This window comes from Dipodomys merriami, unplaced genomic scaffold, assembly GCF_024711535.1.
Source record: "Dipodomys merriami isolate MVZ:Mamm:240054 unplaced genomic scaffold, mDipMer1.0.p SCAF_120, whole genome shotgun sequence".
Classification (NCBI taxonomy): domain Eukaryota; kingdom Metazoa; phylum Chordata; class Mammalia; order Rodentia; family Heteromyidae; genus Dipodomys; species Dipodomys merriami.
In genome coordinates, this window is record NW_027202494.1 from 3,261,601 (window position 1) to 3,279,955 (window position 18,355).

Sequence of the window (18,355 nt, forward strand, 5' to 3'; positions counted from 1 at the left end):
ACAGGACACGGGGGAGAGAGAAGAGAGGAAATCTGCTCTACTAGGAACAGAATGAAATTAACTTGAGGTAGTTTATTCTACCAGCCAAATGTTACTCAGAACATAATTTGTCTAAAACTCTCACCAGAGAATAGCATTGGAAATACGCTCACAAAGACTAGATTCTTAACACAGACTCGCACTCTCAAGACGCGTTCTGGAACGCTACACAGTAGTAAACAGGACTTTGTGTGCTTTCAGGCAGATTATATTAAAAAGTTTTTGATCCCTACGCATCCTATTAGACAGTCTTTTTTTTTTTTTTTCCCTAAGTCATAGCAGTCCTTTCTTGTTGTCTGACTTGGGTCTTTCTCTTCTAAAGTCTCCTCCCAGAAATAAAATGGCTGTGACCACCAGAGGGCAATGTCATCGTGTGAGCCTTCGCACCCCAAAAACTCCCCGCCAGAAACCACAGCACGACACCAGAATCGAGACACACGTAGGGCTGCAGCGGGACGCAGCCATCAGCCCAGTCTTCTCGGAGAAATTTTACCTTGGTTTCAGTCCATCAGGATACAGTTTTAAAGAAGATTCTTAGGACAGAGCACTAGTGGTAAATGGAGACTAACCGGCAGAGTGCCGTGGAACGCGTTAGGCACAAACCCCACTCCCTGGTAGGTTGGGCGTGGCACACCCATCCGGGCGTAGCAGAACACACTCTTGCTATGTTTGGATATGTTGGTTTGCATATATGGATCTGTCGTTGGTTTACCAAAGCCACACCCTTGATCACAGGAGTCCAGCACCCCCTCACCCTCTTGGGCAAAGGGGCTCTTGGGACTCTCCGCTTACCTGGCCCGGTTCCCACCCCTCCAGCCCTCCTGCCCTCCAGGTTCACCACCCTCCATGCTCTGCGGACGCCTCAGCTGGAGGAGCTAGCTTTGCAACAGTTACACGGCCTCCCTGCAAGCTTCTAAGCGGAGTGGCCATCCCCACGCCCCGCAGAGCAGGTCTCGGGTGATGGGCTGGGCTAGGCTGCGCTGTGCGTGCGCGCCGGCGGGACCTGCCTGCTGCTCGGCTCCTCAGGGCGAGTGGACTCGGATCCGGAACAGGCCCTGCTGCAGCTGCAGGCGGAAGAGCTTGCAGTTGGCGATGCGTAAGGCCGCACACCCGGTGCGGCGGAGGTCAGACGGGAGCAGCGGCTTCGTGTGGTGCCAGGTCCCGGTGCTTCTCTTAAACTCCCGCACGTAGTCGTAATTGGTGCCTGGAGACAGACAGCAAAGGTGAGACCGGGGCCTCCGGGTCCACAAACAACTTCTACACAACCTCAGCGGCAGCGCTCCTACCTGTGTCCAGGTCTCCGATTACATAAATACTGGCTCCGATAGGGACAGCGCCATACACGAACGAGGAGCTGGCGGGGATGCACAGATTCTGGTCGTTGAGATAGATCCACCTGCAGACAAAGCCCAGAGCATAGTGAGGAAGGGTGTGCAGTGACCAGTGTTCAGGAGGACGGAATGCGGGGACCCTCCTGCGGGTGAGCTCCACTGTGCTTCCGCCTGCCCGCTGGAGTGAACCAGTGACCTGCTCCTTTTTATGTCCAAGTAGTATTCCACTACCGGGATGAACCGGAATTTGTTCATCTACTCACTTCCTTAGGCTCACGTGGGTGGCTTACAATTTTTGGCCACTGTGAATCAAACTGTTATGAACGAGAAGGGGCTATTTATTTGCAGACTTATTGAATTGCTGGTTCTGTGGGAAGGGCGATGAGAAAATGCCTCACTCTTTTTTATTTAGTGCTAGTACTGGAGCCTGAACTTGGGACCTGGGCCCTGTCTTTAAGCTTTTTCTTGCTCAAGGCTAGCATTCTACCATTTGAGCTGTATCTCCACTTCTGGTTTTTCTGTTTTTTTTTTTTTGGCTAGCTAATTAGAAAGAAGAGTCTCAGACTTTGCTGCCTGGGCTGGCTTTGAACCGTGATCCTTACATCTCATCCTCCTCCTGAGTAGCTAGGATTACGGGTGTGAGCTGCCAATGCCTGGCTGAGAGCAAATTTTGTGTGCAAGTGAATTTTGTGTGCAAGGAAACGCTGTCTTTGGCTGCAACGCCTTGGGCAGGGAAGGCAGGGCTAGAGGCCTCCATGATGTGTACTTTGAGGAGTCAAAACTCTGTGGAAACACAGAGCTGTGAGCTGCAGAGGCCAAGGACGAAGCAGGAGAGGGTGGGGCTAGAGGGAGGAGAGGAGACACAGAGCCTGAGCTGTCCGGATGCCTTCACAGGCTCTGCTGTAACCTCTGGACAAAACAAACCCCGGCTATGAGAGAGCCCTGCACACTGACTAAAGCAGGCCGACGGCACAGAGCAGCTGCAGGTTGAGCAATGAGCCCACTCAGCATGGCTTCCAGTTCCTTCCCCGCAGGCAGCCTGCGGGGCAGCCCTGGGCAGCTAAGCCAGCCATCGGGAATCGGAAATTGGGTGAGGCGCCTGCGGGAACCAGGATTGCCAAATTGAAGCACAGAACCCCAGGAAGAAGAGGGAGGCAGAGGCCTCCAGGGGAGTGCATCTGCTTGTCTCAAAACTGGGCCTTGGACCAGGCCCACCTGCAGCTGCTGTGAGATCGAACCCCACCCACTGCAGTGCCCACCCGCAGCCCTCCCCACGGCAAGGGGTGAAGACCCACGGCCTCCATTACCACACTCACACTGCCCTTCCTGGTTGCAATCCAGAATTACTCAACTAAATAAGAGCCAGAAAAAAAAAAAAACAGAACTCGTTCTCAAGAGAATGAGCCATCGACAACTGCCAACTGTGAAGTGACTCATGCTGGGCTCAGGCTGGGAGTCCAGTGGAGCCGCCGCCACCACCACACCCAGAAAGGGGAAAGGAGGGAGTTCGAATGCAGCCACCGCTGCCCCACTCGGTATGGAAAGGGAAACAAGCGGAGGAAGAGGAGAAAGCCCATTTCAGAACACAACTTTCTCCACAAATGAACTGTACAGACTTCAGGACTGAAAAGTCAATATTGGAAAGTTCGCTGGGTGGTCACAGAGATATAACTCAGGGAGGTAAGGAAGGAAAGCAAGCTTGAGGACCTTGCTCTGATCAGGAAAAAAGGCTGCTTCAGATGGGAAGACAGCACACAAGGCCTATTTAAGATGAGTGGTTCATACTTGGGAGGTGGACAGCTGGAGGATCATGGTTTGAGGCCAGCCCTGGGAGAAAAGTTCACTAGACTCTTTCTCCAAAATATGCAAAAAAACAGAGCTGGAAGTGTGGCTCAAGTGGTAGAACAGAGAAATGAGATGATCAAAGTTTTTTTTTTTTTGTCAGTCGTGGGGCTTGAACTCTGGGCCTGAGCGCTGTCTCTCAGCTCTTCAGCTCAAGGTGAGTACTCTACCGCTTGAGCCACAATACCACTTCTGAGTGGTTTATTGGAGATAAGAGTCTCATGGACTTTTCTGCCTGGGCTGGCTTTGAACCGTGATCCTCAGTGCTCAGCCTCCTGAGCAGCTAGGATTACAGGTGAGAGCCACTGGCGCCCGGCGAGATGATCAAAGGTTTTATCTAATTCATCTTTCAGAAGCACAGGGAATGGGCAGTGAGCTGTGATTCAAGTGGTAGAGCACCAGCCTTGAGTGAAAAAGCCAAACAAGAACACAACTCAGAAGTTCAAGCCCCAGTACAGTATGTTGGCTTACCAGGGCAAAAGTGAAGTGAAATTGGGTGTAGTGCAAAACCTCACAGAGAGAATAAAGGTAAGATAGCAGGAGAGAGTCAGAGGATGGGAGGACAGCATGTTACCCCGCCAACCCGGGGAGGAAGATGCCAAAGGCCCTGTCTCTCTGAGTCTGTCGCTGTCAGATCTGGTAATAGCTATGGCAATGCCTGTGCTTTCCTTCTAGTAGTTTTGGATTTTTTTTTTTTTCAGAAACAGAAAATAATAAGACTTGGCATTTTCCCAGGAAAATTCTAACCTAAAAATAGAGAACAAAGACAGGAAGACAAGAGATTACGTAGAAACAATCAAAATGGTCTCCAGTCTAATACTGACTGCTCATCTGGAAGTTTCCATAATGTACAAATAGAACATCCTAGACAGTATCTTCCCTGGGGATGATTATGGGCAAGGCTGTGTCTCCCAAGTCAATGTGGCAGTTGAGGACGATGCTGGGGCCCTAGGATCCCTGTGTTCGGATCCCAGCTCAGCCACACACTCACATGTGAGACTGGACCCCGCCCCCCGTCACTCAGAGGCCACTGAGCGCAAGGGAGTAGAGAGCTGATACTCATCACTGGTGGGCTGGCCACGTGTTCAGTGCTGTCTGTGCATGAAGATCCTATCTGTTACACCGACTGGAGACCTTAGCTTTTGTCATTCTATTTACAAATGAACATCAGGAGCCTAGAAGTAAGGAAGTAGAAGGTGTATACATTTAATTTATTGTCTCCTAAATAGCAACAAATCGTTGGCAATGCAGTTATATTTAAAGTTCATCAACTACAAATATGCAACGGACTTCTGGAAGTATAAAGGCCCTGACAAGTTACAGCTCACCTAGAAGCAGACCCAAGCCTACATGACCAGCACAGAGTGGCAAAAACATCTGCCAGGCTGACGTCCCCACAATGGGCCAGGGCGGCCCACGCTGTCCACACAGTAGTCGGGTCATTATGAAAACAGCGCGTGTCAATATGAACACATTGCTTCTGCATGCTAATGAAGATGGACAGACTTTCTCGAGATTCATTTAGATAGAAAATTAATATAGTATTTTATTCCTTGGTCAGTAAGCTTCTGTGACAACAGATGAAGGAGAAAGAAATGCAGTTGTCTTTGAGGTTCTCTTCCCAACCCTTCCATACATAAGACACCCTCTGAATTTGTCTCATTGCTTGTCTAACATATTTTCTTTCCTAAGACAGACTCACCCAGTAATTGGAAATGAAAAAAGGCTATGCAATGTCCTAAATTTAAAATACCTTAAAAGGTAGGTAGCATTATTTGCAGGGAAATGGATGGAGCTAGAAGGAATCATGTTGAGCGAGGTAAGCCAAGAACGAAGAGACAAACAGTACATGGTCTCCCTGATAAGTGGATGATAAATCCAAAATGTTAGGTGATATGACAAAACTAACAGGACTTAAGAAACAAAGAACTCCCACTCATCTGGTTGAACCACTACTAAATATCCCCATGCTGCTGATCACATATATGGTATATAACATATGAGCACCGTTATATATTACAGACTGTGATAGACAATTTGCTCCAGGAAAGTTAGAATGAACTTGTGACTTTAAATGAGCATTATTCCACAATACTGTGAATTTCCGGAAATTAAGTAATCACTTAATCACAATAAAAAAAAAAAAAAAAAAAAGAACCTTGGGGAAGGGAGGGAGGGAGGGGATGGTAGGGGGAAAACAATGGAGGGGGTAACAATGTTCAAGAGGAAGTGTACTCATTACCTCACTCATGTAACTGTAACCCTCTGTATAGTATCTTTACAATAAAAAAATTAAAAAAAAAAGGTAGGTAGCATTGATATGCATTTCTAATATTCTGGTCTCTGTTCATTGTTTACCCAAGTCTGAAATAATAAGAAACCAAATATGCACTATGGCACCCCCTTCTGGTAATAAGAGCACACAGCAGGCAGCCTCTCCTGGGTAAGGTGTGTGGGAGAGGGCAGGAAGGAAGGACTGTCACAGGCACACACTGATTGGCCCATTTACCCAACATCTGAGCCTCTGTGCAGACCAGGGGGGCAAGTGGGACTTAGCCCGAAGGTGTCTTCAGACAATGCAGGCCCTGACCAGGTGAGTGCAGGGGCAACATGGCCAAGGCCTGAGCGAGCCTGGGAGATGGGAGGAGAGGCTCTCATGGAGGGGGCGTACGCAAGCGGACTGGACGAACAGTGGCAGGAAAACGTGAGGCAGGAGCAGTGGCACACAAACATACACCTGAAGATACTCAGACATGACTGGAGGAAAGTGGCTTGTCCTAAGGCATCTGGGTTGGACAGCAGTAAAACAGCACACAAAGGCCATCTGAGTTAGGGAGGTGAAGCTTTTGCCTGAAAATTACAGGGAGCCAATAAATGATTTTAAGCAACTCAAGGTTAAGATCAGTTCTGCATCCATGTGTGCTGGTACTGGGGCTTGAACTCAGAGCCTGGGTGCTGTCCCTTAGATTTTCTTCTCAGGGCTGGTGCTCTATCACTTGAACCATAACTTCACTTGTGGCTATCTGGTGGTTGATTGGAGGTAAGAGTCTCACAGACTTGCCTACCCAGACTGGCTTTGAACCATGATCCTTAGATCTCAGCCTTCTGAGTAGCAAGGATTATAGGAGTGAGCCAGCACTGCTTTGCTATGTCCTGCACTAGAGATCTCTTTCTATGGCTTTCCTTTAAGTCTGAAGTAACTGAATAAATATATAGCATGTGCTAGATATAACTCTTGAAGAGACAATTCAATAAAACAGCTTGAAACTGAAACTACACAAAACTACAGCCCGACTGTGTAAGGAATGGCGTTGACAGCCTGCCCCTGGAAGCGCAGGGGAATGAATGGCTGCTCACAGTACCTTTTAAACTCGTCATGGTAGAACTCAGACTTGCAGGTGACCATCTCACTGCCCTGGATGTCCTCTCGGCTTCGGACGCCGCCAAACACGTAGAGCTCCATGGCGACGCCACAGGCCACCGCTCCAAACCTGGAAGGCCGGAGCACAGAGGCATGGGTTAACCAGACCTGGCCTGGGTTATGGCCACAGCCCGTGTTTCACACACAGCGGGCCTTCCTTGGTTAGAAGACACTGAGTCAATTACCTATCAGGTTCCCCAATAGAAAGCAGGAGCACATCTAGGCTTCGGGCCACGAGACCGCTCCTCAGCAGGTCAGCCCCCGCACACACCGCCACCTCGCTCACCTCCTCTCCTTCAGCGGGCAGATCGCCGTCCACTGCTGTGTCCTCGGATCGTAGCATTCCACAGACTCAAACAGCTTTCCGTAGGACCCTCCGCCCATGGCATAGATTTTCTTTTTCATAGCTGCATAGCAGCCAATCTGAAAGAAGACCGTTGATTCTTTTTTTTTTTTTTTTTTTTGTCGGTCGTGGGGCTTGAACTCTGGGCCTGGGCGTTGTCCCTCAGCTCTTCAGCTCAAGGCGAGCGCTCTACCACTTGAGCTACAGCGCCACTTCCGGTTTTCTGGTGGTTTATTGGAGATAGGAGTCTCACGGTCTCTCCTGCCCGGGCTGGCTTTGAACCGCGATCCTCAGATCTCAGCCTCCTGAGTAGCTAGGATTACAGGCGTGAGCCACCAGCGCCCGGCTAAGACCGTTGATTCTTAAGGCTACAAGAATTACATAGTAATTTGTGCAAAGAGCATCTTAAGATCTTTAGGGAAAGATTTGGTTTACTTACTTTTATTTTTTTATAAATAAATCATATAATTATATGTTATATATTGTACATTATATAAAATATGTAAAAATTACATATATAAAAAACATATATACTATACAGAGGGGTTACAGTTACATCAGTTAGGTAATGAGTACATTTCCTGTTGAGCATTGTTACCCCCTCCTTTGTTTTCCACCTATCATCCCTTCCCTCCCCACCTCCCCAACTCCTCCCTGCACCGTTTGTTTTTAACATAGGGTCCTGTACATCTCATTGTTACAATGAGTCGATCTGTATCCCTATTTCAGCATTTTGTTATTTCCCTTCCCCAGGAACACAACACAACACACAAACCATCAAACCTGCCCCCTTTGACCCCCGAGGACCATTCATTAAAATCCAGTGTGTAAAGAAATTAGTCGTGACAAGCCACCATCCTCACCTTTCTGACCATGGTCAGATCGGATTGCTTCGTCCACGTTTTTGAATAAATGTCGTAGCACTCCATGGAGATGAGCTCCCTCTCGCCATCCTCCCCTCCTAAGATGTACAGCATGCCATCGATCTCCACAATCCCAAAGTTGTGTCTGGCCTGAGGAGACACAGAGATGCGTGTGGTGACAGGGCCAACATCGTTTTCTCCAGTGTTCCGGGGGAGCCACCAGGAGTGCTCCTCCCTAGAGCCCTTTGCCCCAGAGGAATTCCCGACGGCTCACAGGAGACACAGGAGCCAGAGCCAGCACGACTCAGGACCTGCCTGTGCTGGCAGAGCCGTTACTCCTCAACACACAAAAAGCGACAAGAATTCCTTAGGTGGCGACTGGCTTGTCAAAGTGTTTGCATATGGCAGTGGTAAGGCAGGATGAGTGAGTTAAGGCACCACAGAAGACTAGTCGTGGCTGGGAGGCAGGGAATTCCCGCAGAGCTGGGAATTCCCCATGGGACAGTAGGTCACAGCGTCTTCTGTACCCAGCACCCAGCTCAGACAACGCTGACCAGAGCAGAGGAGACTGCCTGCTGCCAGCCTACCTTAGCACCTGTGAAGACCCATTGTGTGAAGAGGTGGCGTACGGAACAGGAGAGGGAGCTGAGGCGGGGGAAGGCATGTGAAGATGGGGGAACAAGCCCACCATTCCTGGGGGAGGCCACTGTCGGCAGGGAGCAGAGGCCCCACTGGGTTTGAGAAGCAGACAGTGGAGGAAACCGAGGCCAAGGAAATAGGTGGACTGAGGGCAGGCAAGAGGCAGAGGCCAGGCTGGGCTTCTCGGCTCCTATTGCAGAACACACAACAAAGGGCCGAGGAGAAAGAGCAAGAATGAACGTGAACTTCACCTCGTTCATGGGGGGTAGTGCAGTCCACGTGTTGGCGTCAGGGTCGTACTTTTCTCCGGAGCTCAAGGTCTGCTTGTTTTCATCTTGGCCCCCGAATACGAACAGAAATCCTTCTGCAAAGAGGAGACACACGCGACCCCTGAATCACGACTCCCTGGCCTGGGAGCACCACCAGCCAGGAGCCAGCTTTTACCGCACCGGATCGGTGCTTTGGCGACAGCCACACTGTGCGCCACTTGGGACACCCAGACCGTCATGCTTGGCTCCTTAGACTCTAGAAGATGCCCAACCCCTGTAGCGTGAGAGGGAGGCTGGCACCGCCTCCATGTCCAAGCAGCTCCGAGCCATGGCTCTGACCTGCCCCATGCCCTGGCTCTGGGTCTCAAGCAGCTTCTGAGCCACGGCCCTCTGTTCTCTGACCCCAGGAACACCCAGAGCCCAGGACCTGGATGTGCTTTACATTCAAACCAGGATCCAAGCGTAAGTGTTGAATTTCCTATTTCATGTTACAGCGAATTACGTTGACCTTCTGCAAAACACATCTAAGGTGCTGGATAAACACGAGCCTGGAGCCCTAGCGACTCAGGAGTTCAGATTTGAAAACAGCCCGAGCATTCAAATTCTAGGGACTCAAGTTAACCAGCCAAAAACTGGAAGTGGAGGTACGGTTCAAGTGATCAAGTGGCAGCCTTGAGCTGAAAAAGTCATGTGAGAGTATAAGGCCTTGAGTTCAAGCCCCAGTACCAGCACACTAACAAAACATATCAACCAGAAACAAAACAAAACGAAACAGCAGGAACAAAAACTCAGTCTGGGTCAATGACACATGGTCTCAAAAAAAGTTTTTTTTTTTTTTTTTTTGTTGGTCGTGGAGCTTGAACTCTGGGCAAGGGCACTGTCCCTCAGCTCTTCAGCTCAAGGCGAGCGCTCTACCACTTGAGCCACAGCACCACTTCCGGTTTTCTGGTGGTTTATTGGAGATACGAGTCTCATGGAATTTCTTGCCCAGACTGGCTTTGAACTGTGATCCTCAGACCTGAGCCTCCTGAGTAGCTAGGATGATGGGCGTGAGACACCAGCACCTGGCTTTCAAAAGAAGTTTTTGTGTTGGTGTAACCCCCAAATGCTGTACCACGTGGCTGTGTGCAAACGTACCTGCCGAGAGCACGCCGTGGTTGATCCTGGGCATGCTCAGAGGGGCCAGCTCAATCCAGAGCTGCCGGTTGGGGTCGTAGAGGGGGCACATACACCGCATGGCTGCGGTTGGTTTCCGAGAGCTGGGGAAAGAAGGAATTGCTATGGCTCAGCTTACAATCACCACGGCTAACTCAGTGCTACAGAAAATGTCTGCAACCTACACAAAACCGATCGCTTCAGATATAGCACCTGCCCAACGCGCCCCCAACTCCCCCCAGCAGCACTCACACTCGCTCCTCCCCGCCGACCGTGACGATGCACTCTGAGTAGCCCCTCGGCTTGAAGTTGGCCAGCATCGCCTCCCCCTGCTGTGGCTGGCTGAGGGGGATGTTGCTGCACTCTTTGACAATTTCTCGCACTAACGGTTCATTCAGCATCTGTTCCCGCAAGTAACTGGAGTCCAACCCCGAGACCCAGAGTGCTGACATGACGTCCTTCATGTGGACCTGCAGGACAGGGCGGGCAGAAGGGGGATGACAAAGGGTTCCGACTCACTGAAAACTCAAGTGCCAACAGTCTGATCATTTCCAGGCAAGCTGGCAGTGCCAGTACTGCTTGGATATGCCTCCCATAGTCTCCGGGGAGTTTTCAACTTTTCAAAATGATCAGTTGAGGGCTGGGTATGGTGGCTCCTGCCTGTAATCTCTGCTACTTGGGAGGCAAATATAGGAGAACCACGATTTGAGGCTAGCCTGGACAAAAAATTGTTAGCAAGACTTCAAATCACAACAAAACAAGCTAGGCATGATGGAAAACATCTAAAATCGCAGCTACTCAGGAAGCATAGGAAGGAAGAATCTTGGTTGGAGGCCAGTCCCAGGCAAAACTGTGAGACTCTGTGTGAAAAAAATCCTACAAAATTACTAGAGCAAAAAAGGCTGAAGGTGGGGCTTGAGGGGCAGGGTGCTTGCCTAGGAAGCACGAGGCTCTGAGTTCAAGTGCCAGGAACACACACACACACACACACACACACACACTCTCTCTCTCTCTCTCTCTCTCTCTCTCTCTCTCTCTCTCTCTCTCTCTCTCTAACATATGATCACTTCTGCCAATGCGGATCCCAGTTCAAAAATGTCTAAGGTGCACAATGTGAACACTGTGCTGTTCAATAACATCAGAACCAACTGCCTAGTTGATTCTATGTATGATTAATTTATTAAGTGGTACAATTATTTTAGGCATACTTTTCTATGTTTTAAGTAACCAAAGCCAGTATTCTTTATAGCACAGGCTCAGATTGCCCACAGAACAAAGGAGGCTGAGGCTAGCAAGGAGCAGTCTTCTTTCCTAACTTACCCTACTATGGAAAAAGAACATTATGCATCCCAACTAAAACCAGTTTCCAAATGTACACAGTCTCAGGCTATAGAATTAAAATAATTACAAGATAATCATTATAACTTAAGTCAGCAGTCACCCACAACACTTAATAGCGCAATTATACATTTTGAAATCCACTCTGAAGCCAACACAATTTATTTCTTATTCTGAAATGAGTAATTGGAGCTACTCTCTCCTTCACAAAGCAACCAAAGCTCTGAGGTTTGGCCCACTCCCCACACCGTACCAACTGGGATCTGAAGCGGTACCCCCCAGGAACCTCCAGAGCCCTCCAGCTTCTCCCAGCATGGAGGGCCTCATGGGAGCTCTTAGGGCCAGGCCCCTTCCCCCACCCACCTGCTGGTGGTACATCATCCTGGGAGGGGATAAACCCTGCAATGGAGGAGGGCAGGATGGATGCCGAGAGCAAAGGTGGAGATGCCCCACAAGCCTGAAATGCGCTTTCTTGTGAAAAGCACCTATGAAGGACATTCTGTTCCCTGCGGGGGACATTATCTTTGGACATTTTATGAGACACATGGGTCTTGACAGAAGGGCCTTGATACAGGCAAAATGACCCGACTCTCCCCACTGATACCCTGCTAATGTCAACAACAGACTTTCTATGTAAGTCCCTTTAAGTGTGTGCTTTTCCTTTAAGTAAGCTGAGGTGCTGGGGCCAGGGCGATCTGCCTGATGGCTGTGTCCGGGTGTGGGTGAGGCCAGCCGAGCACATCTGCCCTCCACAGAGGCCGGGAGGAAGCTGCCCAGCCGCCACAGCCTCTGCTGCCAAAGCACAACTCTGGCTCCTGCGGGTGCTGTTTCTAGCAGCTTCCACTGGACTCTAGCGGTCACTGTCACCTGGGTGGGGGAGCACTGTGACTGGGTGGACCGCTTCCCTCGCTGGCAGCGGGAGCCGGATGCCCAGGTCACTTCTTGAGTCAGCTGTGCTGCCACATCAGGCCTAGGGCAAGGCATCTCCAGCGTCTCTTCACCATTACTATTAGTACAGTAGCCTGGGTGATAACAGGAGGGGAGTCAGCAGCAGCCAGGAGGCAGCTGATGAGCTCCAGAAGCAGGGGAGACAGAGGCTGGGCGGGGCTGAGAACCTGCAGACCAGTCAGTGGGAGACTTTCTGGAAGCAGCAAAGCCTTAAGATCCAGGGTTCTGGGTAGCCTGAGGCTGAAGAGCTGTAATATCAGCTACTGTGGGAGCTACGGGACCCAATACCCAAGGCCCACTCAGGAGCACTAACACCATTCGGCACTGCCTGCTGCGCTCCCTGTGGTTGGAAGCAGTAGATGACCAATCCCAAGGCCACTGGTGGTTAAAGCCCAGAGCAGCAGTCACCCCAAGTGCCTAGAACATTGAGTCTCTGGCTTCTAAAGTCTGGAGCAACAGGCCTTCAGCTCTCAGGCCTTACAGCTGTGTGCCTCTAGCCCTGCCAACCCTAGCCCTTAGGTACTTGAGGGCCCAGGACTGTCAACCTTCAGCTTTTCCTAACCTCCCACAATTCCTACCTGCATGGAACTAGCAGCTGATGGGAGCAGTCTGAAAGACCAGCACTTTCCTGTGAGATGGGCTGGTGTTTTCCAGGTATCATGTGTGTTTGGGAGGGTGTGCATGCGTGCACACTCGCCAGCGCCAAGACTTGAGCTCAGGGCCTTGCACTCTTGCTCATGGCTGGCACCCTATCACTTATGCCATGCCTTCAGTTTGGCATTTTGCTGGGTAACTGGAGATGCAATCTCCCATGGACTTTTCTGCCCAGGCTGGCTTCAAATCGCGATCCTCCAGGTCTCAGCCTCATGAGCAGCGGAGGTAATAGATGTGAGCCACCAGCGCCCATCTGATGACCTTTGAGGTCACAGCCTGCGAGGTGTCTTTCCAGTTGAAGAAGAGAAAATAACTGGGATCGAGATTAAGAATGAGTGCAAAGGCAACAAGAGAGCGTGCTGTAAGTGACAGGTACCTTTCTTATTTCAGTGTCGTGCGCGATCCACCGGATTACTGCTTCAAACACGTATCTTTCGTTGCCAACGTTTAGCTTCTCTAGAGAAATCACCTCCTTGAGCTTCTGAGGACTGAGCTCGAGGAACTCCTCCGTGCTGCTCACATCCCGGAAGTGCGTCTCCAGGAACTCGGTGGCCAGGTAATGCACGTGGTGCAGGCAGTAGTGCAGCGCGAAGTCGCGGATGCCGATGCAGTTCTCGGCTGCGATGCAGCCTTCTAGGAACTCGCAGCACAGGGTTTTTAGGTCCGTCAGTAGCAGCAGGTCGGCTGCCTGGACAACGTCTTGGATTGTGTCTTCGTTGAGCCTGATCTGTAAGAGGACCAGAAACATTCTGTATTCTAGTAAGTCAGCCTACACAAAATTTCCATTTCGTATGTCTGAGGCGAATGAATGCTGGCCATCTCATGGTCAGCACAGCACATGTGTTCAAACACTGGAGACACCCAGGGGCCTTCCACCCTTCCACCATGGCAGATCTGGTTCATTTTTCCAGCCCTGCCCCTGCTGGGCTGGCATTTACTCCCCTCACCCTGCTGCAGGGAGCACCTGGCCAGGTGCTCACCTCTGTAACTCACAGACACCTGGCTGAAAGGTGTAGCAAGCAAGTTCTTTACCTTTCTATGGGAACCGAAGGGGGTTTCCCTTACATGCACACCCGAGCTGTTGAAACCTTGCCTTCAAATACGCCATGTGCGTGCAAGCTCTCGAAGCAGAGGGGTTTGTATGGCCTCCTGGGTCCCGCTCCGAATGCTCAGACAGGGTCCCAGGTGCAACAGCAACTGAGCATCCCCCTACCTTCCAGACTGAGTCCTCTGCCTGAGGGCCCCGCCCTTAGGACTGAGTGCTCCCCCTGCATTTCCTGTGTTCTTTCTCTACCCACTCCAGTTTCTCCATAACAGCTAAGCAACGTGGAGATCCCTGCTGGCCACATGCTGGCCATCCATGGTGACCGTCACGAGGGCCCCGTGGGAGGGGGCCGCCTGCACTCTGAGGCCAGGGAATTCACAGTGCCAGAGGCACTGGCAGCACAGGCTAAGCATGCACACCACACTTGAAAACAGACACCGAGCAACTGAACCGTATGACTCAGTACTGAGCCACACACAAGGGAACCTTGCCCACCCACAGGACATTCATTGCAGGTAGCGGGAAGGCAGTGAGTATCCAAACTCCTAAATTATACCCTAACCAAACCAAATGCCAATGCATGAGTCTGTTACAGCTTACACTATACATTTAAAGTTTTAAATTTAAAATCAGGGGCTGATCACATAGTGGATTTGTAGTCTGTGGTTCAACCCACGCCCGCACTGGGACGTGTGCTCGCTGTACTAACACCTGTACAGAGTACAGACGCACTATGGCACACGAGAAGCTGCTCTTACAATGCTCTTACAGTGCCACGAGGATTTTAAGGGCGGTCCTAAAATTGCTTTAAATTCATTCATCTTTAACAATTACACACATGAACGCCCACTGCCTGTGCTTAGAAAGAAGAGGAGCACTATTCGAAAATGACACCACACACTTCAAAAAGATGAGAAATCATCAAGTCGGGACAGAATGCACTCAGAGAAGGAAAGCAATGTACCCCAAATACTGAGGAAGTATGCAGGGGAACCTGGAGAGACGGCAGAGGTAAAACGGAAATGAGGATGGGCCAAAGGAGACCACAGGGAGAACTAAGGGAATGCCTTCTCGAGTAACGGCCGTAAGATCTTCTAACCTGTTCAAAGCTCGCCCTGACACTCCTGACTCTTCTCAGGAGTTTCTATCAACATCTGCAGCTTGGGGAGGGGAGAGGGCAAAAGAAAGAAGTCTAGTCACGAATCATTTCTTCCCCGGGCATGGTTTCATCTCTAGAAACCCTCATGGGCCCAGAGAGCAAAGGGAAATCAGCAGGATGGCTGGGTGGGGGCACGGCGGTGCAGGCCGCAGAACAGGGCAGCTGACAGGCTCTAGCGTCTTTCAGCCACGGGAATCCCTTTTTGGGAAAGGAATTCTCATGTCTACAAGACAACCTGTAACCAAGGAACCTTCTCTTTCCATGCCTTGGAGATGGAAAGGCCCGCAGCAGGGTGGATACAAAGCAAGGCTGGATTCAGGGTGCTCAGAGCCCGTGGTGTCGGCTGGCAAAGGCTGTGCTGCTCGTCCAAGCTCACGCAGCGTGGCTCGGAACGGCAGACCACTGATTTCGATTTGGGTGCACGACTCTCCTTTGGCAGCTCCTCTTTAGGGAACGGCCGCGGAAGGCGCCACGAAGGAGGTGGCAGAGCCTTGTCACACGGCCCCCGAGGGCTTAAGAAGCCCCTCCTCCACCCTCTCCAGGGTCTCGTACCTGCCCGCTGAAGATGTAATCCAGGATCTCTCTCATAACCATTACCGATATCCCTTCAAGTTCAATCTTATAAGTGGATCCATCATCTTTTGGAGGATTATAGTTTAACTTTGTCCTAAGAAAAGGAAAAAAATGTAAAATTTCTATGAGAGAACAGGAAGAGCTATAAATATGAATGCACTAAATACGCTATTTACTTAGTATATTCTCCTCCACCTAAAAAATTTAGTTGGTTAACTTCAACACATCTCTGTAACTTTATAGAACATTGGTCCCAGGATTCAAAATGTTATTTTATTTTTCTAATACTGGACATTGAAGCCAGGGCCATATACTTTCTAGGAAAGTGCTTTGCCACTGAGTTATACCCCCTAATCCTCAAAATGCTACGTTTATTTATCATCTATTTCATTGCACTGGTCCAGAGCTTGAACTCAGGCCTGGGCATTGTCCCTTTGGTTTTTTGCTCAAGGCTAGCCCTCTATCAAACTGCACAATAGCCTCCAGGTTAGTTGGAGATGGAGAGTCTTACAGACTTTCCTGCTGGGGCTGGCCTCGAACCTCGACTCTCTGCACAATTTGCTATCAATGCTCTCCTCCACAGACATCATCGTGTCACAGATCTTGGTGGCACACGTCTGTAGGTTGGGAAAACATGGGAGAAAAGCACGGACAGGTGTCTGGGACACAGCAGCGGTCTCAGAGGGAAGCCCCCTCTCACCCCGTTGAGTAGCAGGCTGGGCTTCGGGTGGGAGCCACCATAGTAGGCTCTGTCTTGGGGCACTGAGACTAGCACAGGGCCACCAACAAATCTTGTGCCAAGTGAGGGGCAGAGGACAGGACATAACAGGTGCACACAGCTTCGCACAGTCCAACTGAGTGCACCACAAAGTTGGAGGCAGTGGTGGCCAGGCGGGAAGGGAGCCGGCTTGCTGCCCATGCATGGTTCAGAGTAGGTGCTGGAATAGAGCTCTTCCCCTCCCCATGCACCCCTTTGCTTTTACCTGGGGAGATTGCGGCTTGTACTTTTGACAGTCAAACCAATTTCCCTTCATCTGGATCTTGGAAGGACTCATAATTTTAGGAATAGTTTCCTGACCTGACTTCCTAGAACCTTCTGGAGAGCTTTTATAGACAAGCGGATTCTGGGGTTCCATCTCAGAACAATTAGGTCAGGTCAAGACTATGTATGTGTGAAAATCCCCAGACACCCTCCCCACCGGTCGCTCCTTTGTGGAACTCGGGTCTGCTGAGCACCCCAGCCGGCCCCCAGGAGCAGCCAGGAACCCACCCCGACAACCCTCTCCGTTTTCCTCTTCCTTACAGAACTCATCGCCGTCTATTCACCATCTAGCACACATGGAAAGACACTCTGATTTGCTTCCTGTTTCCTGTCCATACCTAATAAACAACGGGGTGGCCGCTGGTATGAGTTTGACATGATCATGAGCATACAGTTAGGAACCATCCTGCAAAATTAGGGACTGCTTCATGGAGCTCTAAAAATCCAATGACCACAGCTGCTCAGAAATAGCATCACTGACGGAGAGCTCTTCCCACCACTGCTGCTGGCCTGGGAACCCCAGGGCCTCCGGCGGGTGCTGCTGGCCTGGGAACCCCAGGGCCTCCGGCATACCCGCCATCACGGCGGCCGTCCTGTGCGGAGAGTGTGCTCTCCTTCCTGTAGGGTTTAATGCCCACCTCTTCCAAAGCTGGCCATAGATCCAGGGTGCAGTGATCCGCTCTGGCCTGTAAGGCCGAATGTAGGATGGTTTGTGAAGTCTGGCTGCACCCCGCTCCCCACCCCCTGTCCCCTGCCTGACAAAGCCAGGTGTCACCTTGCCAGCCAGTACCGTGGAAGGGGGAGCTGCCCACCCTGCACCATGAGAATCCTGAAGAGCTCCATACGACAGCCACCCTTCCCACGAACCCAGGCCCCTGCACATATAGGACACCCCACAAGTGCACGCGGCTTCCTATGAAGGGCTTGTCATTCACCGTGAAGATGAAATACAGCGGTCTGTACTTGTCTCTGCTGAGTAACCACGCCCCTTTGCCCCAGCACTAAGGAGAAATATAAGAGCAGCTGAGTCTCTGAGTCATGGGTTCAAGAGAAGGACGATGGTGTTTTCCAAAGAGAACGCAAAAGGTGAGTTCTAACATGACAAGGAAACTCTGCCGTGCACACAGGGTGGGGATCCCAGGGATCCTGGGAGGGGGCAGCTGTGTGGAAGCAGGGCACCGGGCAGCGACAGCCACCCTCCAGGGCCAGATAGACTCAGCGCGATGCACAGCACGCGGCACTAAATGCAAACTCAGGGAGCAGCCGCTGGCTGGCAGGCAGGGCCACGCTGGGATAGCTGCGCACAGCCCTCCTAATGCCAACAAGGCGCACGCTGCAGCCCGTCTCCCAGAGCTGGCACGGTCTCCCCACAGGAGGCTCCAGCACGCGCTCTGTACATCCCTCACCTCCAGCTCTCCTGGGCGTCCCCTGAGTGAGGGCCACTGGCTCCAGCCAAGGTGTGTGTACTCCACAGCCACAATCTGGAACGGCTGCTTAGTGTCCTGCCCAGACTACTGTTGTTCTGACCATTGGATTTCTTTCAGAACGGTGCCTCGGTGCCTCGTTATTTTCAGAGTTCCCAGCAGGTCTCTGAAAACACGGGGGTTTTATCTGAGTACATTCTGGAAACTTCCCTCCAGCGGCAGCAGGGTAGAGAAGCAAGGCCACGCTGAGAGTTACTGTCGGCCGGAGTA

The 18,355-nt window shown here is 51.0% G+C and overlaps 1 protein-coding gene across 1 annotated transcript in view; it reads right to left on the bottom strand.

The window, feature by feature from the left end:
* Nucleotides 1-849: 849 nt before the first annotated feature.
* The window catches only part of LOC138823495 (gigaxonin), a 31,321-nt gene continuing 13,815 nt past the window's right edge, over nucleotides 850-18,355 (bottom strand). The window contains exons 2-11 of the mRNA XM_070016855.1: nucleotides 15,599-15,713; nucleotides 13,219-13,569; nucleotides 10,155-10,372; nucleotides 9,885-10,006; nucleotides 8,730-8,842; nucleotides 7,840-7,989; nucleotides 6,920-7,056; nucleotides 6,575-6,703; nucleotides 1,326-1,435; nucleotides 850-1,243 (exon numbers count right to left, since the gene is read on the bottom strand). Coding sequence (XP_069872956.1) covers nucleotides 1,062-1,243; nucleotides 1,326-1,435; nucleotides 6,575-6,703; nucleotides 6,920-7,056; nucleotides 7,840-7,989; nucleotides 8,730-8,842; nucleotides 9,885-10,006; nucleotides 10,155-10,372; nucleotides 13,219-13,569; nucleotides 15,599-15,713 — 1,627 coding nt within the window. The 3' untranslated portion in view covers nucleotides 850-1,061. The remainder of the gene's footprint in view (nucleotides 1,244-1,325; nucleotides 1,436-6,574; nucleotides 6,704-6,919; nucleotides 7,057-7,839; nucleotides 7,990-8,729; nucleotides 8,843-9,884; nucleotides 10,007-10,154; nucleotides 10,373-13,218; nucleotides 13,570-15,598; nucleotides 15,714-18,355) is intronic.